The sequence below is a fragment of the Ptychodera flava genome, chromosome 10 (assembly GCF_041260155.1).
Source record: "Ptychodera flava strain L36383 chromosome 10, AS_Pfla_20210202, whole genome shotgun sequence".
NCBI classification, from domain to species: domain Eukaryota; kingdom Metazoa; phylum Hemichordata; class Enteropneusta; family Ptychoderidae; genus Ptychodera; species Ptychodera flava.
This window is the reverse complement of record NC_091937.1, coordinates 21,915,996-21,943,558: the sequence shown is the minus strand read 5'-3', so window position 1 is coordinate 21,943,558 and position 27,563 is coordinate 21,915,996. Positions and strand designations below refer to the sequence as shown.

Here is a 27,563-nt window from a genome sequence, read left to right as displayed (position 1 = left end):
TTTCGGGAGTCCATACTTCAGGTTCTTGCTCGTTGATTGGCTGCGCCATTTTGGGCCAAGTCGGTCGCCTTTGAGGCTGCACGAAGGCTGTATTTTTGTGGCACCAAAAACAATTTTTGAAAAATTATCTGGGGATATAAGGAATCATTATATGTGCCTAATCTTGATCCAGTCGGTATGCACTAATAATTCAGTGCTGAAAAACGTGTTATTGGTCCGTTCAACCGAGAGGGATATTTCAAGATGGCCGCCGTTCCCAGTCCGAACTCAAACGAACAGTCTGTGATTCAGCCTCTTGTTTGTGCTGAATCGGAATCTGGTTTGTCTCATGCCCAACGAGATGCTCAAGTTGATGACTGTAACCATCAGGTATATAGTAGCCATACGTATTCACTAACTTTGAACAATATTGATTTCTTATATAATTATTGTTAGGAGTCAAATTGGTTTGCACTTGCAGTTGCACGAGTGTTTCTTTTCGACTCGGTTTACAACACTTACCACGTGATACCATTTCATGGCGTTTTCAAGATTTTGTAAACAAAGTGGGCAAAATGCAGCCAAGACGCACTCTGTTTCATCGAAATAACTTCAGTTAGCTCATAATTTTGCCGTAAGCTTTCTATACTGAATCCAAATTTTCGTTCAGATTTTGATGCAAAAATCATTTATTTACGAAGTGTAATTAGCATAATTCGCAAATCAGCAGGAGTGAGAAAGGAACTCGATTTCACAGCGAAATAATACAACCTTTACCGGTGAAATTTTTTGAGGATTAGAAGGCCTGTCAAATAGAAATACAAAATATCACTGTTAATATGTTTCACACCACATTGTGACATACAGTGAAAACCATTGCTGACCCAGAGGTATTTCAGCTGTGTGTGGTGTGGGTAACACAAAATGTAACAGAGATGGCCAAGTCAGCCTATGACAATTTTGAGGTGTCTTCATGGAAAACTTTCTGCTACTTCTCAAAATAATATAATAATATTAATAATTGTAATACTTAATTAAATATATCAATGTAAATATCTCAATCAGTAGAATTCTGTCGTGATTTTTAGATTTATACTCTCTTGGTATTTTGTCCTGTTGCAATCAACTGTTGTCTAAATTGGTATTCGGTTGACTCAGTTTGCACATGGCAAAATCAAGGCAGGATCTTTTTATTTTTGTGATGCAGTGAACACTTTAAATTATTCTTAAACTGTTAGCATACTGTTTCCTTCAGTGTGCAACACTCCTTTACATTACTTAAAGGCTAAAGGAATTCTTTTTGAAGTTAGTGTTAAATTTGAGGAAACATTATGTGATTCTTTCGAATGAAATATTTTCCCTACCAAATGTAGGTTATTTATAGAATTCTTGTTGCTTTTTTACCAATTAAAGATAGTTTTTCAAATGTGAAGTGTCATTGAATTATGTGCAAAATGTAGCAATAATATTTAACATTGATATACAAACTGAACAATCAACATTGGGGTAAGTTATGATTAAGACCATAACAATGCCGATGTTGCTGTATATCAACTACATTTGAATTCGGTAATGGTAGTAGAAAAGAAGAGTACTATCCATTACTTGATAAAACCTGGAAATTTCATTGAGGTGATGATAAATCCAGATACAGTGTGTATTAAGGAACAGATGAAAATATGTTAATCAATGAAAATATATGACACATTACCGATGTGTGTTCTTTTGTCTGAATAATTAGCAACATACCAAGCAGACTCTGCTGTGGACATTGATATTTTCATAAAAGTTCAGAAAATGACATTTAGTTGACAATGTAACACTTGGGCATCAAATTGAACAAAAAAGACTAGCAATACGGTATTTGAACTTCAGTTTTACATAGAAATGCCCAATAACAGTAACGTTCAGAATATAATGATTAATTATAACATCATTTGCCATTTCAAAGTTTAAAACATCCAAGTCCAGGCAATCCAGTATGCCTGCCGCCGAATGAGTGACTGTATAAAAGCACTAATTTAACCCTTTCCTGCCAGACAGTATCACTTCCCCATCAGCCAAGTCAGTAAAAAGTGGTATTGAGCCAAAAGATGACGTATTTTCACCCACTTTGCTTGGCCTGTTATAGCATCTTTAGTCAAAAAAATCAAGTTTACAGTATTTATGTTTTCAACAGCTTTCAAATGTACAGTATTATGTTAAAATACACCATATGGAATATGTTGTGTTCATTAATTGTAACCATCATGACCTGGTAGTGAAATATGGACTTGGCAGGAAAAGGGTTAATAATAATGATTTTTCATTTAACCCTTTTCCTGCCAAGTCCATATTTCACCACCAGGTCAAGATGGTTAAAATTAATGAAACACAACGTATTCCATATGATGTATTTTAACATAATACTGTACATTTGAAGGCTGTTGAAAACATAATACTGTAAAGTTGATTTTTTTTGGACAAAAGATGCTGTAACATACCAAGCCAAGTGGGTGAAAATACGTCATGTTTTGGCTCAATACCGCTTTTTTGACTTGGCTGATGGGAAAGTGATACAGTTATTACTGTCTGGCAGGAAAAGGGTTATACTGCATAACATTTGCCTGCTAAGATGTTTAAGCGTGCACCTTGTCATTGTGAATTTCACATCAAGACAAAGAAGAAATAATGATTGTGATAACTATATTAATTTGTAACGTGCTAAAATAATTAATGTTATATGTAAAAAATTAATAACATCATGTAGTTGACTGAAAGATATCTCAAAAGAGTGATTTTAAAACAACTATATGATTGTACTGCTTCTGCACGTCTCGTATACACATTTACATGCATAGAGTTTTCTATCAATGAAACAAATTGTAACTTCTGCAGGCCAAGGAATATAAAAATTATTTTATATCATGACCTGATTGTTCCAAAATAAAAAAGTGTATTTACCCATTTATTTGTGTTTCAAAATGAGGGTTTTTAAATTTATGCATAATTTGAAACTAAGGGGCAACATCAAAAGTTTAAAATAGAGTAGAAAAGTAATTATAGTGTTCTGTCAGCTGCTTTATCCATTGGAATTATAATGAGCACTGTATGTTTTCAGTGTTTTTGCTAAGGTTGGGGAATATTGGTAAATGATTTGGGAACACAGGTAACATTGCTGCTATCTCTCTATTTGATTGCATTGATATATCAAGGGAAACCCCGGTAAAATGACTGGGGAACCCTAGTAACATTTACCTGCTTACCACCCTCAGCAAAAACTCTGGTTTTAGAACCCCATACTACACGTTTTCAGTGCATGAACATATCAAAAACTTCTAATACTTGGTGTTACAAATAGCAGTGACCAAAAAGGGCAAGTCTTCAAACTGCGTTTAAAACTGTGAACACTTTTTAAGCATTCTGAATCTCTGACAAAGGATTCCACAGAGAAAGTGTGCAGACATAGAACGTTACTTTACATGTATATGCCTTGTTGTACCGGTAATTCCTGCAATTTGGTACGTAACGCAATGAATAGTGTTTGGAGGTCTCCAGTTTGAAAATACAGAACTCAGAACAAATCGATCAAATACAAAAGTCTCACTTATTTGCAAAATGCCAATATGTGGGTGTGTTGTACTGCAGTATATTTCAGTAAACATGTATCAGAGCTCATGAAGCACATGCAATGTTCCTGTCATCTGCCAGTGTGTTCAAAAAGCTGAAGACCTAGCCATACACATTGAATTCATGGTAATTTATGTTCAACTTTGTATTTTTTGCAGCCTGTGTTGATAATGCCATGTCAAAATGTTCATGTCAGATAACAGTTGTATTAGATAAGCGTCTTAGTGTAAGGTTGGGGAGTTGCTGACCCATAATAATGCTCGCTGATAAATTGGTTTTAATAACAAAATTAATAAATGTTTAAAAAATAAAGAAGAAATTGGCATTATCCATTGAGTTTTTGTTCAAACCATAGACCCTCGAGGGTCTATGTTCAAACCTAGTACATGTGACTGCTCTGACCCAGATATCACATCAAAATATGAGCATTGTGACAACCAATATTTTGATAGACTTATCACATTTATGCATGTAGCCAAGTGGTTCAATCACTTAATTCTTTGTTAGCTGAGTATTTTCCACTGGTTACAAGCTTGACTTCAACAGAAAAATTACAAAATGCAATCTGATAGGGTTAGGGGCGAATAAGCATACAGCATATTCTATCAAAGATCTATCCCTATATATTACTTGAAGTTCATTACTGGTCTTGTATGTACACTTATACTTTAACCCTTTCATCCCCATTTGCCTCTCTAGAGGTCCTACTCTGCTATAGAAAACAATGGGATTGGTTCAAACCACGGTAGTGAAAAGGTTAAGTCCTAGAATATCCATCACTTTTTAGCAGGGTCATCCAATTTCTCTTTCACTTCCTTCAATTGTTAACTGAGTTAGTGTCATTCAACATTCCAGATAGTGTAAAATCACCATAGCAAACAGCAAACATGCCCTTGTTGTCATTGTGGTATAATAACCATAACTTTTAGCTCCCATGCTTCAATCAAAGGCACACCAGGAGCCAATGTCCACCTCAATCATAGTGTGTGTACATGTATTAGTGTCGGGCTGTCTGTCTGTCCTGCCCAAAGACTGAATTTTTAGAGCAAATAACTAATCATATTTGACCAGTTCAGGTATGTAGAATGTTGGAATAAATATTTAGAATTGCATGGAGTCAACTGTCTTGTAACTCTGTCTTGCATTGTAGGAAATATGCATAATTATGTATTTTCATAAATTTCAAAATTTTCAAGCAACAGTGGGGTAATTGCTGTGATATTTGGTATGTTTAAGCAAGTACAGTAGGTTTGTAGAAATCTCTTATCCAATTTGTTCTGGGATAAGGGAATATTTTTGTTTTAGAAATATTTTTTTTAAGAACAACTGTTTCAGTTGTCTTTATTGCTTGATTCCCAGATACTTTGTACTGGTCCAGTTCCAGACGGAGTCGAAGAATTTACGCCATATTTTTCTTTGAAAATTGAGTTCATTATATCATTTTTGTTTTACTGTCACTATTATAAGTACATTTATTCACTACATCTCATGGAAACAGTGAAATCTTAATTTTGCCACAAATGTGGGTGAATGGGATTGTACTAGTCTATAACAACATTACATTTCCACTTTGCAGGGAAAAAATGCATTTGAAGGAAAGTTAGATGTGCACAAGTTGGAATCCAACGGCAATGTAAACCAGAAGGACGAGGAAGGGGAAGATGATATCATTGATGTGGACGGACCTGTCAGTGACGAAATTGAGTCCAGTAAGGATGACACGGACGAAAATCAGAAAAAGTTATCAACTTCGGATGATGAAAATAAAGCAGAAGTGGTACCGGAAAACAGTGAACTGACAGGAAACAGCAATGAGAATGTTACTTCTGATGACAATGCAGCTGCTGTCACAGATTTTACAGAAGCCAGAAATGACATTGATAAACCACGTGAAGGATCACCAAGCAGTGATCATGAGGTCAGTGAACTTAGAAGAAGTGGTGCAGCTAGTTCAACTGAACCCACTGAACAAGCCAGTGCAGCAGGACACGAAAGTGTTGAACAGATGGGTGAAGATGATGATGAAATAGATGTTGGAGATAACTTTTCAGAAAGGAACACCGACAAAGAAGAGAGACAAGATACTAGCCAGGGAGAGGAAGAAAGTGATGTAATCGATGTTGTTTCTCAAGGAGATGATACAGGATATCCCAGCGGCATAGATGAAGAAGATTTAATTGTAGTAGATTCATTTGAAGACAATGACGAAGATCAGAAAGAAGATGAAGAACAGGAAGTTGCCATGGTGGATTCTCAGGATGACGAAGAAAAATCTTCAGTGCATGTTGATGAAACTGACAAAGGGGATGCGGCTGCCAATGAACTCATTGCAGTTGTCAGTGACAGTCATGAACAGATGACAGAAGAGTCTCAGTTTGATGGTACAGGAAAAACTGGCGTCAGTTCCGAACAAGATAAAACAGAAAAGAACACTGTAGAAGATGTTGCGGATGAGTCGGGTTTACCACCAGTTGCTGACATTAGTGAATCTGTTGATGATGATGTAGCTTTGGCAGATGAACCTGAAATTAGGGAATCTGTTGATGATGATGTAGCTCTGGCAGATGAACCTGGAGTTAGGGAATCTGTTGATGATGACGCGGCACTTGCAGATGAACCTGAAAATAGGGAATCTGTTGATGATGATGCGGCACTGGCAGATGAACCTGATATCAGGGAATCTGTTGATGATGATGTAGCACTGGCAGACGAACCTGGAGTTAGGGAATCTGTTGATGATGACGCGGCACTTGCAGATGAACCTGAAAATAGGGAATCTGTTGATGATGACGCGGCACTGGCAGATGAACCTGAAAATAGGGAATCTGTCGATGATGACAAAGCACTTGCAGATGAACCTGAAAATAGGCAATCTGTTGATGATGACAAAGCACTGGCAGATGAACCTGATATCAGGGAATCTGTTGGTGATGATGCAGAACTACAAAAGGAACATGAAATTATGGGCGGGAAAGATTCCATCCAGGAAAAGGGTAGTGATAGTAAGAATGATAGCAGTAAAGAAATCAGTGATACTCCAAGAGATGTAGATTACCTTGGAAATGATGATAAAGGTTCTGGCAATTCCAAAGTGATGGAGAATGCAGAGGCTAGTGATGCACAAAATGAACCTGAGAGCATACCTGAAACTACTGAGGATGTAGCTGTAAGTGAAGAAACTCATGGGAGTGGTGCAGATGGCAAAGATAGGGGAGACCAGGTGAGTTCAGTCTCTGACCTGAATGCAGAACAAGAGCCAGAGGTACCAATGGAAGTCACAGAAGGTGTTGGTACCCCACCGGATGAAAATGCTATGGAAACTGAGGATGCAGAAATCAGTGCTCTCAATGATAAGAGACAGGGTAGTGATGGTGAGATGGATACAGCAGGTACCCTGCCCTCAGATGATGTGGAGATGACTTCCAAAGATGATGACAAACAGGGTAGTGAAAGCAATATGGAAGTATCTGACGGGTTGGTTACTGGGGTTGGTGAAGAACCAAGAATTGCAGAAACTTCTGATGTAACAGATGGCACAATGCCTCAGATCGTTGAGGGCAGTGTAACATCAATGCCATGCATTCTCGAGGGAAGTGTCACCAGCTACAGTGATCTAGAGAAACAGAGTGATGAATCTGCAACAGTTGTAAACGTAAACACAGAGACGGCTAGCAGTGTCGCTGGTGGAGATCCATCACAGAACAAAGCGACAAGCCTCGCCCCACAGCCCAAAGATGTGGAAGCAGAAGTCACACCGATGGAAATCGATGAAGCTGACAAGTCAACTGCCGGGAAACAGTCCTCAGACAGTCAAGTTAAACAGAAAAGTAGTGATGATAAAAAGGAAGATGACGAGGATGATGACCTGATTGTAGTGGGAGAAACTGACAAAAATGAGCCGGTTGAAATCATTGACTTGATTGAAGACGAAAACGAAGAGGAATCTGAATCTAAGGATAAAACTGAAAAAGTGAAAGAAAAGTCAACAGAAGATGATGGCAAAAGAAGTGAATCAGGTACCTCGGAGAAGAGACGGGACAGTACGCAACTCAGTGAGTCAAACTTTACAGCAACCTCAGAGAAAGGTAAAGATAGCAGTGTAGATAGCAGGAGTAACATAGCCCAGCAATCTGGCAGAGCCGACACAACAGAGAGTACCATTTCTTCATCACAACTCAACATCAACCAGAGCAGGTCCAGAAATATTTCCGACATCATCTCCAAGATTGTACAGCAAAAGCAAACCATTGAGGAATCTCAAGTAAGTGTATAACTCCTTCACCGGCAAAAGTTTGGTATGGTCTGCTTTTTTTTTCTCACCGTAGGTTCGAGTTCAATGACTAAATGCAACTGCATGAACAGAGCACTACTAGGCATAATCTGCCTTACGAACTCAGCCTTGTTTCCTCAGTAGGCCCTCCCATAGTTAATCCTTGGAATGCCAAAGTTGATTTTGTTGCCTTTATTATAGTATAACACCAACAATTCTTTCCAGATCTAGACAATTTTTTTCAGATTTTTCCAAAAATTTTGGTCAAAAATTGTAGCCAATGAAAATTTCTGGCCATGTGGTCCCAAATTATCAAAAATATTACAGAAAAATTTATAAAAATTGGTAAAATTTTGCACTAAAATTTTGTTTGGAAAAACAAGACTCAAAGGGTGAATGAAAATAGGACCCATATATAATGTGTTGATTTGTAAAGTTGTTCATCTTTACTAGCCCAGTATTCTTCAGTTTTGTACAAGTTTCAGATGTTTCAAATGTTTACAGTTTATCAGAAGAAGTAACTACATGTGGATGTTTATCATGACATATTCATTTCAAGAATGCTGAGTATTACATTGGTTTACACCAACAAAACCATGTAGTATACATATAATATAGTAGTAGTTTAGGTTAAAATGAATTTAAAAGATGTGTGGTTAAGAAAATGTCATAAAAAATGCTATGAATTTCTTCCTCATCCTTACAAGGAGAGAAATAAAGAAGCAGCTGCAGCAGAAACATCCAAGAAGCAATTACAAAGTCTTCCAGTAAACATCAAGATTAAAGATGAACCTGTTGACACAAATAAGAAACAAAATCAGGTAATGCTTCTTAATGAGATGCAAACAAATAGGGGCTCTGATCAGGGGTGAGCCAATTCATTTTGAAACTGGTGATCTCAGGACCAGTGTCAGGTAAAGTCAGTGGTCCTGCAACTCTTGTCTAGTGGTCCTGCTTTCATTTTCAATCATATTTCATTATCTGACCTATGTTGGATCATTTGAGAAAAACAAAGGGTGTCGTAGGGTAAAGAATTAGTGGTCTCCAATGACTTGATTTGCTCACCCATGGTCAGTGGTGAGCAAAACCAGTGGTTTGAAGTCTTGGACCAACTTGTTTTCTCATCTGTAAAGGATTTGTACTTCATACAGAATTAATATAGAATCCAACTTGATTGTATACTTTGGCTCACTTTCAACATGTAGCAAAATGGTTCACAATAGGTCACAGGTAGCCATGCCATTTCTCTGTGTAACGTAACGTAAGCCGTCACGTAATGCTTATTTCATGCAAAGTCAGTACAAAAGACAACACCATGGCAAAACATACACAAACCATTGACTTTCTTTTCCGGTACAAACAAATCATTACAAGTCATTCAGTACCAGCTCAAGGTAGAGATCAGATTTATACAAAATTTCGAATTCTTTTCAAAAGTGATGATGCTATACGAAATGTGTACATGGTTGTGACCACTGCAAGACTAACTGAACACAAGTCATTTGCTTTATTATAACATACATAGTATATGTACCATCACCAGAGTTTCTTTGTATGAAGTGGCTGTAATATCAATATCGATTGGCTAGATCAATAACTGGTCATCCATGTTTCAACTTTATGACAGACAGTTTATTTGAAGAGTTTATGGAATAGAATGATCTGAATAGTATGTGAAAGTGAGAAAGCAATTTTCACCGTGTTATCTTTTTAGTTCCCGCTGTGGACGAAGCCCGGTAGGGACTTATAGATTAGGTCACTTCAGTCCATCCGTGCATCTATCACCAGTGATTGGTCTCCCAATGCACGCCACACCACTTTCACAAAACTATCCTATTTGGCCACTAAAGATTCACTTTTTGTGATATTTGGAGCTACCCTGTACATCCTCTGAATCTGAATCCAAAATTACCCTTGATCTCTTGTTTCATCTGTAGGAAAAATCATCTGATCAGGCAACTGTGAATGAAACAGCAGCAAAGAATGACGCCCAGGAAAAGACCAAGCGGAGATCTGGTAAGTTATGAAACATGTCTCTGTCTACAGAATGTATGGTGTTACAGTGATTTCACATAACGTTTTGAACAGTGAGTTCTGGTGAGCCTGTGCCCTGTAACTCAAGAACTGTTTGACTCAAAGTTAGAAATTTCTTTACTTCATAGCCCTATGCCGCTGATCTCACTATGTTGATTTGTTGATAATTAACCCTTTTAAAGTCCATTTTGTCGCCTTTATAAAATATACCCCAGTCAAATTTTTTTCAAATTTTTGCCAAAATTTTGATAAAAAAATGTAGCCAATGAAATGTGCTGTTCATTTGATCCAAAATTACCAAAAAATTACAGAAAAATTTGTAAAAATTGGTAAAATGTTGCACCAAAAGTTTGGTGGTAAAAGTTGCAGCACTCAAAGGGTCAAATGTTAAGAAGAGGTCAGATACATGTATGTGGCAGCTTAGTCACTTAGGCAGAAAGTCATGTTGCGTTTTTGTTGGACTTGTTTCAGGTGATCCTGAATTGGAGATAACACAAGTGATAACAACAGGCAAGCGTGCCCAGCCATCATGCAGTCAGTGCAAGCAAGTGAAAACTCTGACCCAGACCTTAGACTGGAACCGTCAAAGGTATCGATTCTGCTGTCTGTCGTGTATGGACCAGTTTGCCCGGAAGAATGCATTGAGAATAGACAAGAGCTCACAGGGTTCCCAGCCTGCCACCAGAACATGCGGGTACTGCAAGAGCCCGGTGGCGCCCGCTAATGCCAGCAAGTGGGTGAAGAATCTATCGGGGCGCATACTGCACTTCTGTTCGCAGACTTGTCTCATCGAAATAAACCAGCGGATGAAGACATGCTCTCACTGCAGCAAGGAGCTTGTGAGTAGCAGTGACATCATCATGGCACAGGTCGGAAATCAAAACGGATTCAAGGAATTCTGCAGTCAGGAATGTGTGGGTAACTTCGAAGCCAAGAAGAACAAGATAAAGAATGACGAAGTACTCAAGAAGTGTTCTGTCTGCGAGAAAATGGGACAGGTGAGAACATGTCTGTCTTTGCCGATGTGTGAGATTGTGTGCTTATTTGATTATTGTGCATTTGTGGGACAGTTAACAAGCTTACCTTCAAGGTGTTCCTTGTACAATACAAGTTCTGACAAACATAAAAAGGTTGTTCCCAGATGTCTAGATTTTGTAACTACTACTGTGTTACTTTTTTTTATTGCAGGTGAAACATGAAGTGAATTTTCAAGGTCAAGTTCATAAACTGTGCAGTGATTCATGTTTCGCAGCATTCAGATATGCCCACAACCTCAGTATGAACTGCTGCGATCAGTGCGGAGTCAACTGCTACAACGATAGGTTTACGCCGCAGTACATGCAGTATGAAGGCAAACCCAAACGTTTCTGCACCCTGAAATGCCTCAACAGGTTCAAGGAGTTCCACAAGAGATTTGTGGACTGTTTTTGGTGCAAGACTCGCAAGAATAACTTTGAAATGGTCGAGAGGGTAGACTCCAACAATAAAGTCCAACTCTTCTGTTCCTTGCCTTGCTTGCAAGCATATCGGGAAAAAGTAAGTTCTGTGTCAGCAACACCGGTGTCGACTCAGCCACAAGCTGGTCAGCCCCAGCCCCAGAAATTGGGAGCGCCGGTGGGTAACGCATCTGCCCTCTGCAATCACTGCAAGAAGATGTCACCCCCACTGTTCCACCTGACAATGAGCGATAACAGCATTCGTAATTTCTGCAGTTACAACTGCGTCATTGCATTTCAAGCTCAGTTCAATACACCGACAGTAACTCTGCCTCATCAGACGTTGCAGCTCCAATGTTCGCTGTGTAAGATGAATTTTTCCAGCAAACCTGTCATTTTGGAGTATAAGGGTACTTGCAACCAGTTCTGTAGCCAACCCTGTTTGGAAGATTTCAAAAGGGTAAGCGTACAAAAGTTCATCCACCTTGTTTGAAATTATCTTGATCTATCATAACCCCTTTCACCTCGGTAGTTTGGACTAATCCTATTGTTTTCAGTGATGAGTTAAGACCTCTCAGTGTTCTCCACAAATAAAAAAATTAAGTGGGTGGCTAATTTGCATAATCATTTGCATAATATTAACATAATCATTTGCATAATATTTACATATAGTTTGTGTTCACCAAAAATTGACAAAACAGTGTACTCATGGAGCAGAGCCCCTCCACTGATTTTTTCAAAATTCAGTACATCCTCACTAAGTTGCATAAGCTCCTACCCTTGTTTACTCAAATAAAGAAAGGTTAGGAGAGTAAAATATACCGTTAAAGTTGGTAAAACTGCTCAGATCAAAGAAACTATTAAAAGATGTAAAACAATGAGATATCGAAGTTCCCGTGACAGCATCGCTAGGAAAATACTACGTTTTTCAGTACGTTTATCAGGGTTCTCTGACAATGCGCACCCCCGGTACCAAAATAGAAGAGTCCCACTCTGATGTCATATCCGCCATTGTTTACGGCATATTTTCATTCACGCACGCGATCTGGGATTTTATTCTCTTCACATGCATTTTCATTTGTTTAAAGCAAGTAACGCTCCATCTGTTAAGAGTTTTTACCGCTGACTATAACAATTTTCATTGCTATGTTGCTGTTTTCACAAGATGCTGACCGTTCGATCTTGGAAAGTTGAGTTGCTTTTACGTGCAGCCAACGCATGCCGGTGCAGTGACAGACAGTTCCGTAAGCTATGCTACGCTGTTGATCGGCAGCATACATGTCTTCGTTCCACGTTTACTTTTTATTTCAAGATGTGAGTCAAACAGAAATTTCACCAAATTGCCACTTCTGTATCTAGGGAATGTGTAATCAGTTTGATTTCAAATTTTTCGTCAAGTAAGAGCAGAAATCGTCGCTGACTTTTGCTGTCTTTTGACTATGGTTTTATATCAATTTTTCTGTCCTTTACAATTTCTTTGGATGGGTCGGTGGAGTCAAGGGTTGAACAATAGCGTCGCGGGCCGCGACGCTGTTTTGGGCTGGGAGAACCCTGAATTTGAGGGTGTTAAAAGAATGTGTACTTTCTTGGGGGGAAATTCGGCAGAATCAATCGAGACAACACTTACATCTAGATGCGACCACACAGTTTATTGTGTCATCGTCCAGCCCGGGTGGAGGGACGGTGATTGTGTGAATGAGTTGACAAGTCGGTCGAGCTTCTATCGCGGTCTTTCTTCCGCTATGATCGTCGTGACATATCTCGACGAGGTACTACAATGACAAATTCACACATACAACAACAGCAAAATGTGCCTTATTGATTTAAATTAACACCTTATGAAATTAAATACAGAAACAAACAAAAGCACGGCATAAAAACATTGCCGTGAACCAAACCCGCCACCCCAGAACAAAGGCTGACGGTGGGTTTCAAGAGCATGGGCGGCCGAAAATTAAACTGGGCGGCGTAGATTTTATCTGGGCGGCCGTGAAATTAAAGTGGGCGCACCGCCCACTTAAAAGGCGCCGTGGAGAACACTGTCTTTATAGGAAAGTGGGGGTGTACAGGCTAAGATAACCCTGATCCTGCCAGACTTAATCACTTCCCCATTTGCTGAGTAAGTTAACCCTTTTCCTGCCAAGTCCATATTTCACCACCAGGTCAAGATGGTTAAAATTTATGAAACACAGCATATTCCATATGGTGTATTTTAACATAATACTGTACATTTGAAGGCTGTTGAAAACATAATACTGTAAAGTTGTTTTTTTTTTGGACAAAAGATGCTATAACATACCAAGCCAAGTGGGTGAAAATATGTCATGTTTTGGCTCAATACCATTTTTTAGTGACTTGGCTGATGGGGAAGTGACACAGTTATTACTGTCAGGCAGGAAAAGGTTTAAAAAAGTATGGAGTCACGTATTTTCACCTTCTTGGCTTGGTATGTCACAGTAGGTGTGGTTTGTGAAAATCAAGTTAACAGTATCTAAGTATTCAGGGGCTTTCAAATATTCAAGTTTTTGTAAAAATGCAATATATGAACCTCTTATGTCTCACTGGTTTTAATCAAGTTGACCTGATTGTGACATATGAACTTGGCAGGATATGGGTTCACGTTGACCTTCCGATCACGTTTGTATGAGTTTTGAAATCTGAATTTGAAATTGCAAAATAAGTGTGTGCCTGTAAGTCAGATTCCAGCAAGGTGGATGAAAGGCAATAACAGAATCAAGAAGTTTCAAAGATATTTTATTCTATTTTCAAAGTCTTATTCGAGTAACAAAAGCAAATATAAAGTTTATATCAATTTTATCACTTCTCTTTGTGCAACCTTGAAGAACAGAATATCAACTGAAAGTAAATGTATGAAACTTTTTGAAGAAATATTTGATAAAGATATTTTGTAACAGAGGAATTTTATAACGTAGATGAATAGACTACGGTGTTGTCTAACCCACAGATCAATGCAGTGACTGCAGTCTGTGATACATGTCACCAGGAGAAGATACTTTATGAAACTTGCAAGTTTTCAGGACAAGATAGGTCATTCTGCAGTGAAGGTGAGGGGGTCAAGGGTCATGGTTTCCACCAATGAAAACTGAATGATGGACTAACGGTACTTTTCAGGGTTATGGGTTTGGGTTTCAGTTCATTTAGACTAAGGTGAAAGGTTACAGAGTCGGTCCTTCTAGGTCAGGTCATTCAAAACCTGCATATAATCAAGATAACCAGAGAATCATCATTACACAATACTATGATATTATCACTGTTGTGTCTAGTCAGTCACGGTGTCTGTGTTTACATTGTAACTGACAATGTCTTTATGTAACAATGTTTAAACATGCCACTTTAGACCAATGGTCAATCGTTTCCCATAAATTATGCATGAATCTCTCAAAATGAAACAAAAAATGTTGCAGTTTGAGAGTTTTAATTTCAATGGTAATATCCTAATTCTGGTAGACCTGAAATTTTCTATTCATCTTTCCAATTTATTTTCTATCCTTTTATTTGTTTCAACGCAGGATGTAAGCTGTTGTTCAAACAGGATTTTACCAAGGGACTTGGTCTGAAATGCATTGTGTGTGACTACTGTTCTCAAATGGGCAAAGCATCATGTGATAAGATCTTTGATGGTAAAAAGAAACAGTTCTGCAAATACTCATGTCGGGATAGGTATGAGCTCTGGTACAACCAAGCAGCAAGGTATGTATTCACATTAACCCTTCACCATTAAAGCTGCAATTTTCAATCCCAGGTTCTCGCATTAGTGGAGTTCTCCTTCCAGTCAAACACTTGGCCAGTACGATGTTTGATTTCTATAACATTAATTACACAAACTGATCTCAACCTTTTGTCACCTTTTGCTAATCCTGCAAACAGAGTTTATACAAGCGTTTGATTGACGGTCGGTTCAAATCGCCAACGGTCATTGATTCCCCACCACAAACGCTCGAATTTCCTAAAAAATCGTCTTCCAGTCACGTTAGAATTTGAATATAACCACAGAGTTTGATTGGCAGCAGCTTCGCGCTGATTGCTTGGCAGTCTGTCTGCATTTTAGTGGCTGAAAAAAACTTTAAAAAGTGGCATTTTCTAGAGCGTGTGCTGGCGTGTTGCCTGTTTGGTGTCCGCCACATCTTTGCACCTTTTGAAAGGGAGGCTCTGCCTTTAAAGTGCCAAAGGCTTCCTATGCAATCCAACCCTCAGGCCAAGGACGACTGGAACCCAACTACTCAACATGCCACCCTTCTTTCAAACTAGTGCAGTTCATTTTCTGTGATAAGAAATCCTAACAGCCCACTATGATTTTCAAAGCTCAGAATATGAAAAAGCTCTCTGCAACAGTGAAACTCAGAGCTGCTCATAAGATAATAAAGCAGTTTCCAGGACAAAGCTCACTGAGTACAATATTGTTTTAGTCTGTCAAATGTTTTAGCAAAGTAATTAATGTTTAAGATTAACCCTTTGAATGCCAAAGTCAATTTTTGTCACCTTTATAAATATACCCTTGTCAATTTTTTTCAGTCTTTTTACCAAATTTTGTTAAAAACCTACAGCAAATGAAATGTGATGTCCATTTGGTCCAAAATTGTCAAAAAACTTACACAAAAATTCACAAAAATTGGTAAAATGTTGAGCTAAAATTTTGGCGGGCAAAATTATAGCACTCAAAGGGTTAAGACGGTGAATTTGGAAACAATGTACCAAACCTGATCTAGCAATTAACAAACATACAGCTGTACCTCCGCGTCAAAATCTTCAGTGAAATGCCAGTAAATATTGTACGTACAATGACTCGGACCTGCCACATCTAACCGAATCTGAGCAAAGTGTCATTGACACTATTATTTTAAAATTTAGTGCTATGCCCCAATTTAATCACGGCGCTGGGCAGTAGGAAAATTTCACATCTTTCCTGTAGACAAATCCTAGCTATTTGACAGAGAAAAATCAATACATAATGGTATTTTCTTCTCACTTGTCTAGGTGTGACGGATGCCGACAGCAAGGACGGAGACTTGAAGAGAGTTTCATGTGGCGTGGTGAGATGAAGCATGTGTGCAGCCAGCAGTGCTTGTTACTTTTCTACACCCAGCAAAATGTTCCCAACCTGACAACACAGATGCAACCAAAGTTATCAGACACCAACCATGTAACTGGTAAGTCCTGCAGTTTTATGTGAACTGAATTTAAGTATTTTTATATAGTTTCAGATAGGTAAACCATGGAGGTAGTAGAGAAGGAGTCACAACTGAGATAATTACGTTTATTACTATTGTGCACCATTGGTTTAATCCCTTTATGTCCATTGTTTAACACCCCTTTCCCGCCATCTGCGTTGCCGACGGTAACCTTCGCAACCGAACCGAGTGAAATTAACCTGGGTTTGCTAATGCGACTCAGTTTCTCCACAGTGTCATAACACATGCGCAAAGACTGTATTTGCGTAGCTTGGGTCAAGTGCGTCATGATAGTGTAAGAACCGACACGTTCCGTCCACGAAAAGTGAAGTTACAAGGAATTTAAGTTTTTCATTCTCAAAATCTTGGTAATTTTAACGTCGTTTTTTATATACTTTACATTCGATCGCAGGAACCTTTCCTTGTTAGAATGAAAGTTCTGATCACGAACTTTTCAATCATGTACTGAGTATGGTGCAGCGGACTGCAGCACTGCCGTGAGCGTGGGTTAAACTTGTAGCGTTTCCCGGGTGTTTATGACGCGACGCCAGCGACGCCATAGGCGACGCTGCGACGCTTTGTTTCAATGCATCGTACGTGTTGTTTTTATATCGCGACCATTCATTAAAGTCATGGACGTAGCAGTTAAAAGCTATGCTTTCTTATTTAACCTTATCATTAATGCCAGTACAACATGATAAAACACGGCAAGAACCAAGAACTGGATTTGGAAAAAGTTGGCGTGTTAACAATGCTGCTCTACGATGTATGGCATTTTTTTGTGATCGCAAGCTATCGTCAACTCAGTCTCCGCCGCGCCTTTGCAGATACAAAAGTTCCCTTCCTCAATTATCTGTTCCTCGACCTCTTTAACATCGTGTACATCAAAATCAGTGGAACGACTCGAACTTTCCGACGCGACGCTTGGACACGTGACGCCATGTTTGAAGATCTGTCAACTGCCGAGGGATGGCCGAAACACCCGAACGACTCCGAACAAACTTAATCTTGTTTCCTAAATCCGAGAAAACGCGTTCGCAAGTCCCGATTGTGCTAATGGAGTAGTTTGTAAGGCAAACAGCGGCAAAACACATGGTCCTTTTGATCTCCGCCTAGTTGTGACTCCTTCTCTACTACCTCCATGGGTAAACTAATAACAGTGTTTCTATGCATGTCGGAATATGTGTGCCTGTCAATGTCTGTCGTCATTCTAGCTGTTTCATAGATTTGTCTACTCAATTTTACACTTAGAAAGAGATTTTTTATGCTGACTAGTGTATTTTCAGTATATTACACTATGCTATAACCTTTACCTACCAGACAGTATCACTTCCCCATCTGCCAAGTCAGTAAAAAGCAGTATTGAGCCAAAACCATATGTATTTTCACCCACTTGGCTTGGTATGTTATAGCAGCTTTAGTCTGTAAAAATCATGTTTACAGTATCTCTGTCTTCAGGGACCTTCAAATCTTCAAGTCTTTGCTAAAATGCACCATATGGGACATGTTTTGCTTCACTAGTTTTAACCAATATGAGCTGATGGTGAAATGTGAACGTGGCAGGAAAAGGGATAAACAAATTTTGACAGTTTTTGAGCAGTTGTTCATATTTTGTTTTTGTTTCTACCCAGGTATAAGCAGCCTTGCAAACAACTCGTCCACACCAATCATTGCCTCTGTCATGTCCCTAGCACCAGGCCAACCAAATCAATTTCAATCAACAGGTATGATTTACTAAAGCTTTTCTTCACCACCTACTTGATGTATATTGTACATAGTCACTTTGCAGCAGACATCAGTTTTCTAGCTAAGCATGTACAGATCCTTCATTAAATTCAATGGGGATCACAGTCCATTTCAAAGCATCAGTGACACTGTTTCTGCACAATATCAGCAGTTATGTATAACATTCAAAATGCACCCAGAGTAAAACTGAAACCACCCGCGTGTTGTGTGCAAGAAGGTCATAACTGACATTTTTGGGAAAAATCACTCTTCTCCTAAAAGTGATCTCCAATGACTTGTTACATGGTCTTAAAAATTCAAATTAACTAAAAACTTTGCGTAGAATTATTGTTCAATATTTAGAGCGTGTTATGCATTCAGATTATAGATTCCAGTATCAACGAATTGACTTTTTCTTGGACACCTGTTAAATTCTGATATTTGCAGTCATGACCTTACTGTACTGATGCGACACATTTAACACCTGCAGGTGTGCACGCGCACGGAAAAGACCAGACTGATTTGTGTCACATCTGTGACATGTTCCTTGTGTATGTGTGTATGTAATAGCACATACGTTAATCTTGGGGCAAGACTACTGTCTGTAAAAATCTGTCAACAGCTAGTGATGAGATGGAAACCAATTAATTGCCTTCAGAGAAGGGTAAAGGAATGACATAGGTCAGCATTTTCAAAATTTATGTGAATGATAATTGTCCGTTTCCAGCATATATCTTCCAGGCACTGCAAACCTTTTGATAATAAGCTTTCACTGAATCACCTGATACCTGTGATATAAACCTTTATCAATGTAGTTCAACCTTTCCAGTATGCAAAGGCGGCAGTGATATGTCAAACTTCAGTTCACATCCACAGTCTATTAAAAAAATCTGCTTTCTATACTTTCTTTATAAGGTTCAAGCTCTTGTCAGCAAAAGATTTCAGTGTTGTTACATGTATGAGCCTCGCTAAGCAAGTTTTGACGTGAAATATCTATGTAAAAGAAGAGTTAGCAAACCTTAAGACCACTGGGCTACACCTTCCTAAAGATACAAATTTGTGCTTGTCTAAGGAAGCCTCTAACCCTTTGAGTGCTTTAATTTTTCCCATCAAAATATTAGTGCTACATTTTTCCAATTCTTATGAAATTTTCTGTAATTTTTTATAGTTTTGGACCAAATGGGCATCACATTTCAACTGATACAGATTTTTATCAAAATTTTGGCAAAAATTTGAAAAAAATCAACTGGGTTAAACTTATATTTTTTAAAAGCGACAAATGTTGACTTTGGTTCTCAAAGGGTTAATGATCATTAAATACCATCTACCCCTAGGATAGTGTTTAATTGTATTGCAGCTAAGTATGGGCCCAGTGTACACCATTCTTGCCACAGACGATGATGATAACAGGATGCAACTGATACAGAAATCAATTTGGTGTTTTTTGATCATTTATCAGGTACCACTTTCAACAAAACCAGCTCACTAGACACTGTCAACACGGTTGCAACAGGCAATAAACCCTACAACACAAGGTCAGCTGTTAATAACCAAAGCAACTCGTCCAAGGTACAGATGGTCGCCCATCCGACTTTGCAAAACACCATCGTCTTGAAGTCCAATCAACAAACAGCAAGCACAAAAACAGCATCTGTAGCAACGGGACCTCCACCACTCGCCAAACTACCGCCACTGCCAAAGCTGGATCCGCCTCCGCCGCCCCCACCACCACCCAAGATTCTGAAAAACAAGAGCCTCATGTGTAAGCCCTTCACACAGACCAAAGCAACATCATGTAAACCTCATCAGTCCAGTAAATCAACTAACACTGGTAAGTATGTGATTCTTAGTGTAAAAATTGCTGGCCATATCCACACACTATAGTACCGTATGTGTCCCTTTTGTATGTAGATGTATGCCAGTATGTATATATGTTTACACACATGTGCACATGTATGTATTTTGGTAAGTATTTACATACAGACAGATATATGGTGGTATATGTATGTACATGTGTGTATGATGTATGTTTATATTATTTCATGCGTATACATTCTTATGCAAGTATGTGTGTATGTATCTGTTTGTTTGCATGCATATATATCATATATGTATGTACATTTATATAAAAACTAACTCATGTCAGCACTTTTTGAAACTCTTGTCAGCTTGTATTTCATCTTTATTCATTTACACCCATTTCCAGATGGTGATTGGAGGCCCAAACTGGTAGTGGTGCCGATACCTGTACCCATCTATGTACCAGTGCCAATGCAGATGTACTCTTCAGTGGTACCGGCACCCGTGGTGACTCCCTTGCCAGTGCCTGTACCCATGTGGGTACCCGTAGCCAGCAACAACACGGACAAACTGATGAAAACCATGGAAGAAATCAAAGAGAAGACTCCGTCGGACCCGCTGGAAGCTGAGCTGTTGCTGATGGCTGAGGCTATCGCCGGGGAGGAAGCAGCCTCCTCACAAAAAGATGAGGACGAACAGTTCTCAATGCAAGATGACGCTGATGGTAGGTAACCCTGGCAACTACTTTCCTCAAAATGGGTTGGGCTGTACTGTTTGAAACAGTAGGGCTTTTCATGACCAACACTGGCTGTGATAATGCCAATTAACCCTTTGAGTGCTTTAATTTTTCCCACCAAAATTTTACTATAACATTTAACAGTTTTTCAAGAATTTTTCTGCAATTTTTTTCACAATTTTGGACCAAATGGACATCAAACTTCATTTTCTACAGGTTTCCATCCAAATTTTCGCAAAATCTGAAAAAAAATTGTCTGGGGTATATGTTATAAAGGTGACAAAAATTGACTTGATGCTCAAAAGGATTAATATCCAGCTGTACGGTGATGAGCTCCTTTTAGATGCATAATTCTCAAAATGTAGTGGAAACTGTCATGCTTTTGAAATAATCACTTTGTCGCCTATACCCTGATACTACCAAACCTTAGAACCTTCTCCTCATTGAAAATCTAATTCTATGAAGCCTTCTGAATACAATGACATGTAGTACAAAACTGTGTTTGTGAAAGTGTCAGATTTATCGTGTCCTTTTCAATGGTGTTATGAAAAACGAATGCTATACTTTGAAATGGGATTTAGCCAAGCACGCTTTTTCAAGCCACCCTAATTGAAAGTTTCGTATATATATGGTAGTACGTCAAGTGTTGTCAGGCCAAGAGCTCATTTGCACAACGATAGCCAGCTAACCAGTTGGTTAAACTTGACCCTATTGAGATTGATGAAATTTACACAATGGAATCTGCATACACATATATGTATTTCAGACTTGTTTCCAAGGGATGTTTGAAATGATTTTCTGACAAAGCCATATTGTGTGTACTCTCAGTATGTAATTAAGTAAATGTGTGGTTTAAATTTCCTTCGGTTTATCCATACTGTCATTTCCATATTTCAGATGTTGACACAGGTAACCTGACATTTGAAGAAACAGAGCAGGTTATTCCATCACAGATGCTTGAGGATGACATCCTACAAATGGCTGCCAACATTGCTCAAGTCATCTCTGAACCCGACCATGAATCAGACTTCACTCAAGGTGGGAACAGATAAGCCCCTGCTTCAACTGATGTGAAAGCTTGTCTAGACACATGTAAAAAGCACAGATCCATTTTGGACATTGATTTACATTCCAGAAGCTGACTGAAAGCAGTTTTTGATCCTGACTTTGCTCTTCAAACTTTGGAAGGGCAAGTACATTATTGTCCGAAAGTAGTGGCCAAAAGTAGATTTTCCATGTAACACTTGCAAAGAAAGACTAGTCGGTCGTTAGGAAAGTACAAAGATAGAAAAGACTCTAGAAATATGGCCTAGGCCATTTCGAAGGCACATAATAAAATTGGCGTCGTTTTCTGAACACTATATGTTACTTCACCAATAAAACATTGTGACTTTTGATATTGCTTTCAATCAATGAAACTATGGCCAAATAGAGCAATTTGGCCCTTTTAATAGTGATAAAGTACTAAAGTCCTCTACACTAATGATTATACACTGATCATGACAGTTATTTTTGCTTAAGATAAAATGCGCCCTGGGGACAGAAATTTGGACTCTCAAACTCTAACAATATTCTTTTGGCCGACCACTTTTTGGGACTCAGTTTGAAGCTTATGGAGTAAATAATTTTTACCAGCTTAGGCTTTGTGAAAATTGGGAATGAATCCCCCTGAGATAATGCAGACATGACAGCCATTTGAATTTGAAATATCAGTAAATATGAGGTAATTTGTTACTCCAGTACCAAATTTTGCTTGATGACTTCCGATTTATATTCTTGATTTTGAAAATTAGCTTTAGGAAAGTTTGAGCAAATGTTTATGTCTTTCACTTTCAAGGCATGAACTACCTTATTAAACTGTTTTTGTGCCATTTTTACCTCCATAGTGTGGTGTTTACACAAAAAGTAATGTATTGTATATAACTGACAAAAGCTTTATTCTTGTAATAGGCTTTAATATGTTTATTATGTATATATGTAATGCGCTTTGCAACCTTTCAATTAAATTATCTCACTACTCATATTTCACATTGCAGAAACAACTGATTTTGCTCCTGTTGACTTTGAAGAAAAACTGTTGTCACCAAGAGAGCAGCGGGCCAGGGCTAGAGCCAGGGCTCCACCTCGAAACACACGATCCTCAAGACGGCGTGGACGTGGTCGCAAGAAGGCGAAAGTTGTGGAACCCGAACCCGAGGAAGTTGAGCCCTCGTCCCCGGAAAGTCAACAGCAGACCACAGCGGGTTCAAGTACATGTACGGCATCAATGCATACAGAATGTGGGCACAACAGAAAAACAAAAAGGAAATTACAGAAAGCTACACTCCGAATAAACCTTACAAATATAAATTAGACATTCTCCAATGCTCAGCGGATGAAATTAACTTCTCACTGTACCATTTCCTTAGAGAAGTGAGAAAGCCGAGTGGAGAAGAATATACCCCGGATACTATCTTCTACCTCTGCCTGGGTATTCAGCAGTATCTGTTTGAAAACGGACGCGTAGAGAACATCTTCACCGATATGTATTTTGAGAAGTTCACCGATGTACTGACGGATCTCCTCCGTCGTTGGAAGCCAGAGATCAACCACATCGGAATGATCAATACATGCATTGAGGAAGAGATGCTGTGGGAATGCAAACAGCTGGGAGCACATTCACCGTTTATTCTACTGAGCACACTGGTGTACTTCAACACCAAGTACTTCCACTTGGAGACCAGCGAGCAGCACTGCAACATGTCTTTCACTCATATCTTGAAGCACTGGAAAAAGAGCAACAACAGAAGCCAAACCAAAGCTGTTTATCTGAGGTATTACAACCCACAGGGAGGCAAAGGTAAAACCACGGGTGTGTATTGTCTTCTGTGGCAGTTCCAGTGTTCTCCATATATGGGAAAAAACAGAGGGGCTGCCAATTTACATAACAATGTATCATTTGCATATTGTTCTTTTAAAATTTTTTTTTTTTGTGCAGTTATTACCATATGAATAGATTGCTCCAAAAACAGGGGTGGCCTATCCCTAAAATTCCCCTTGTGGAGAACCCAGAGTTCATTCAACAATATAAGTGAATGACAAGGTTTCAAGAACTTTTAGATGGTTTGCAAAATGTCATGATACTTGGCTATAGAACGGGTTTCATTAACAGGAGGTGTATTCCCTTGATGGATGTGGAGTAATAGTCCAAAATCACTGACTTGCCTGTCAATTTGTTCAGTGCTCTGCAGAAAATGAACACGGTGAAAGAAATATCTTTTTGTCAGAATGTCACTCAAACTACTAGAAAACTCTACCATATGTAAACATTACAAAACAATGTAACTAGGATGGCCTCTTCATATGTGTTGAAATTTCACTCTGAGTGGCATGCATAGTCTTGCTGTAAGCTTTGAATGATGTTCTGCTCACTGTCTTGTTGAATTGTAACTTCGTCTTTGTATTCCAAAGATCACGTTGTAGAAAGAGCTTAATTGGTTATTAATTGCTTCTGTAGCATATGCGACTGTCGTTTTTGCAGCGACGCTCCGAAATATGAGACTGTCAACACACAATAAGTAATAATTTGAAGTATCATGGCTATTGATGACAGGAAACATGTAGAGAATGCTGTGTGTATTTTTAATGGAAATTATCGACATCGCAAAACGTTAATGAGACTTCATTGTTATTTTACCAGGTTCGGAACCAGGAAGTAAACGTAAACGAGAAGATCAGCCAGTCCTGGAACAAGCTGAAAATACGGAAAATCCACTGAGATGTCCAGTCAAGCTCTATGAGTTCTATCTCTCAAAATGGTAAGATTTAAAATAAAATGATTTATCTTTCACTGAAAATAAACATATCACATGAGATCAGTTTTATCTTGATCACCACAGTCCCTTTGTCCACACTTACCATCAACAAAGTTAACAATGACTTTGGTTTGGTTTGGTTATTGAATGGATTAAATCAAGAATGTGGTACTACTACATGAGGCAGCAATCATGGTCCTGATTGCTATAATCAATACTTTGTGTATATCAATATCTCAAGATCTCATTGTAGAGGATGACATAGTGTTTGTGTTTATTTCAGAGGGATTTTATTTGAATAGAGGGAATTCTTCAGTTACACATTGTGGAGAAAACACTGTATTCGCTTACAAAAATTGCAATAATTAGTGGGGTTTTTTTCGGTGTATGCAGATCCTATGATAATAATTTATATTAAACATGAATATTTTCAGTGGTATCCTATATGCAGACTAGGGGAGACGTAATAATATTATATAGGGCTCAGCCCTTGGTGTCGCGCCAGGGGTTAAGATTGGCAATGTTATTTGTATTGATTCATGATGAACTGTAATTGTTACTTCATAAACGTTTATATGACAACTATGCCCAGTTACCCTCTGATGAAAGCAGTTCACGTACGTACACGACGTCAAACCCTGCAGCAGGGCACTGGCAGGTATAGATTTTCTGTAGCGTGTAAAAATTTTGGACAAAAATTGGCAATTTTTACAATGATAACAGCCTATTGCGTTAAACAAGGGACGTATCATGCAATCATTATTATTGCAATGGTGACCGCACTGCCCAACTTCCACTTGCAAGCTGAAAACTATAGCGTTCCGTCTAAAAACTGGCAATTCTGAATCTAATTATTTACACAGGGGGCGCTCTTCTATAATTCAATCCCAGCATTCTTTGCGTATGCCCCGTTCATATGCACGACAGTTTTCTCCCTTTATCTATATTAACGATATTTTGTAACAGCAACAAGGTGCATAATAACATTTACTGTCTAATAAAAGAGGTATATTTTATAAAATGAATGTTATATAATAGTAATTTGTTTCGTTTTTGTTTATTTACGAGTACTCAAAAAAAAAACATGGCGGCGCCCATGGAAGAAGGGTCACGTGAAGAAGGGTACACTTCCGGTTACTCGCATAGTATATTATGAATAAGCGCATGCGTAGTCAGTAAGCCGCTGGCGCGACTATTACATCTGACATGACCTATACTGAAAAATTACAAGAAATATATTTTTGTTTGAAATAAGCAAATCTCATTCTAGTATTTCCAAGAAACATTGCTAGTTCTTTGTCTTTCATGTCCTTTATAATTTCAATTATATTACCATGCCCTGTCCATTGCGTTTTAATTGGTCGAGCTGAACCACGTGACTGCCCACAAATACACAGTAATGGTTTGTTTTCATGCCCGTGAATATGAATAATATCGTAAACATAGTAACTTTACAGCTAAAACGAAAATTGTGATTTGTACAAAGATCATAATCAACCTCAAAATAAAATGGAGCATTTGTGGGCCAAGTTTAGACGCTTTTTTAAAAAAAATCTCTGGATTTGCAAAATTTTTGCAGCGCGCGCACTACTCACTGACATGTTCTGGGGCCCCGTTGTCGTTCACACGGGAAATTTTCGTAATTTTGACGGTTTTTCGGGGTTGGTTGATAATATAATTGAAATAACAGACTCCGCGCTGATCATTGACGTTTATTTATGGGCGCGAGCGAGAGGAAAGCCGAAATTCACTGGCTTGGCAAGCCTCGCCCATTAATTTTTGGCTTTCCTCTCGTCCTTGCCCATAAATAAATGTTAATGGTCAGCGCGTTATCCGTTATTTTTCAATTAATCCAAAGCATTTGTGTTTTTTGTATCCTTTCTGCTTCACAGCCCAGAGAGTGTCAGAAGCAAGAATGATGTGTTCTACTTAGTGCCGGAGAAATCCTGTGTACCCGACAGCCCGGTCTGGTATTCCTGCTCTCCGGCTGGCACTGAAATCATGGAAAAAATGCTGGTCCGGAATATCATGGTGAAAGAAGTCCATGAACAATGGGAATCCCTTGTCATGGAAGACTGAGAACTGAAATCATTGATACTTTTCACGAAATATGGCTATTTCATAGCATTTTGAAGGAAAATTTTATAAAAAAAATACAAAAGAACAAAAAAATGGGATAACTGACTTTTTAAAACAAAAACAAAAAAGTTATGAGAATATTTGTGCTCATGAAGAAGTAAACTTAAACATCTATCTGTGATTTATGCCTGAATGAGTTTCCTAAGTGTTTGCTATGATCAAAGTTTTATTGTGATCAGATGCTGCGGAAAGGTAGTGAACCATTGATCATGTAGCTAGGACTTTTTCAAACTGCATTATTTATGCTGCCACTAGCCTGTACATGGGCATTTTGATAAGAGATTACAGGAAATGTTTGGAGGGGATGTTCAATCACTACAACTTCAGTAACTGTATGAAGAGTATATTTCTTCATTGGTGTAGTTTTGATTGTGACTGTTTGCTGCAGCTTAAAAGCGTGATCATTTATCTGCAGTGAGAATAATTTGATGATGGAATTAGAAAGCTAAATGCCATTCAATATGAGCCTTTTTTATAAATCCTCTCGTAGTTGTATATGTCAGTGAAAGTGTTTGTTTCAGTTGCTGGAACTTCTAGAGAAAGAAGGATTGAAATGAACAAAGCCATTGATTGTCGGCCCAGGACTGGTAATTTCTCCTGAGACTTATGCTAATTGTGCCTTTTGTTGAGTAATCTGCTGTTGTATTCTGAAAAAACTTAACTATAACCTCAAGTTAGAGAGAATTTCTGATTCAGGTGATATTACTGCTGTTCAATATAACTGGCTCCAAAGTTTAATGTGAAAATGATTTGTATAAGTCAAATCTGTAAACAAAATTGCAATCAGCAGCTGCAATTTGTTTTATTTTCCAAGTGAGTTAATTTAGTCAAGATTTTATGTGTAAGTGTTCA

General features: G+C 38.5%; 1 protein-coding gene across 2 annotated transcripts; it reads left to right on the top strand.

Annotated features, from left to right (window-relative positions):
- Positions 1 to 31: 31 nt before the first annotated feature.
- On the top strand, positions 32 to 26,718 carry LOC139142247 (zinc finger MYM-type protein 4-like). Of its 2 annotated transcripts, none has more exons than XM_070712129.1 (16): positions 32 to 369; positions 5,165 to 7,849; positions 8,566 to 8,679; positions 9,796 to 9,874; positions 10,364 to 10,890; positions 11,081 to 11,788; positions 14,294 to 14,393; positions 14,859 to 15,039; positions 16,324 to 16,496; positions 18,149 to 18,241; positions 19,702 to 20,073; positions 20,449 to 20,766; positions 21,676 to 21,816; positions 22,815 to 23,617; positions 24,458 to 24,575; positions 26,465 to 26,718. In XM_070712129.1, exons 1-14 carry the CDS (start codon positions 244 to 246, stop codon positions 23,129 to 23,131), a joined length of 5,934 nt encoding a protein of 1,977 aa, XP_070568230.1. In that variant the 5' UTR covers positions 32 to 243; the 3' UTR covers positions 23,132 to 23,617; positions 24,458 to 24,575; positions 26,465 to 26,718. The 2 variants fall into 2 exon arrangements, with proteins under 2 accessions (XP_070568230.1, XP_070568229.1); XM_070712128.1 differs by having other exon boundaries at positions 14,270 to 14,393; positions 26,465 to 26,717.
- The last annotated feature ends 845 nt before the right edge of the window (positions 26,719 to 27,563 follow it).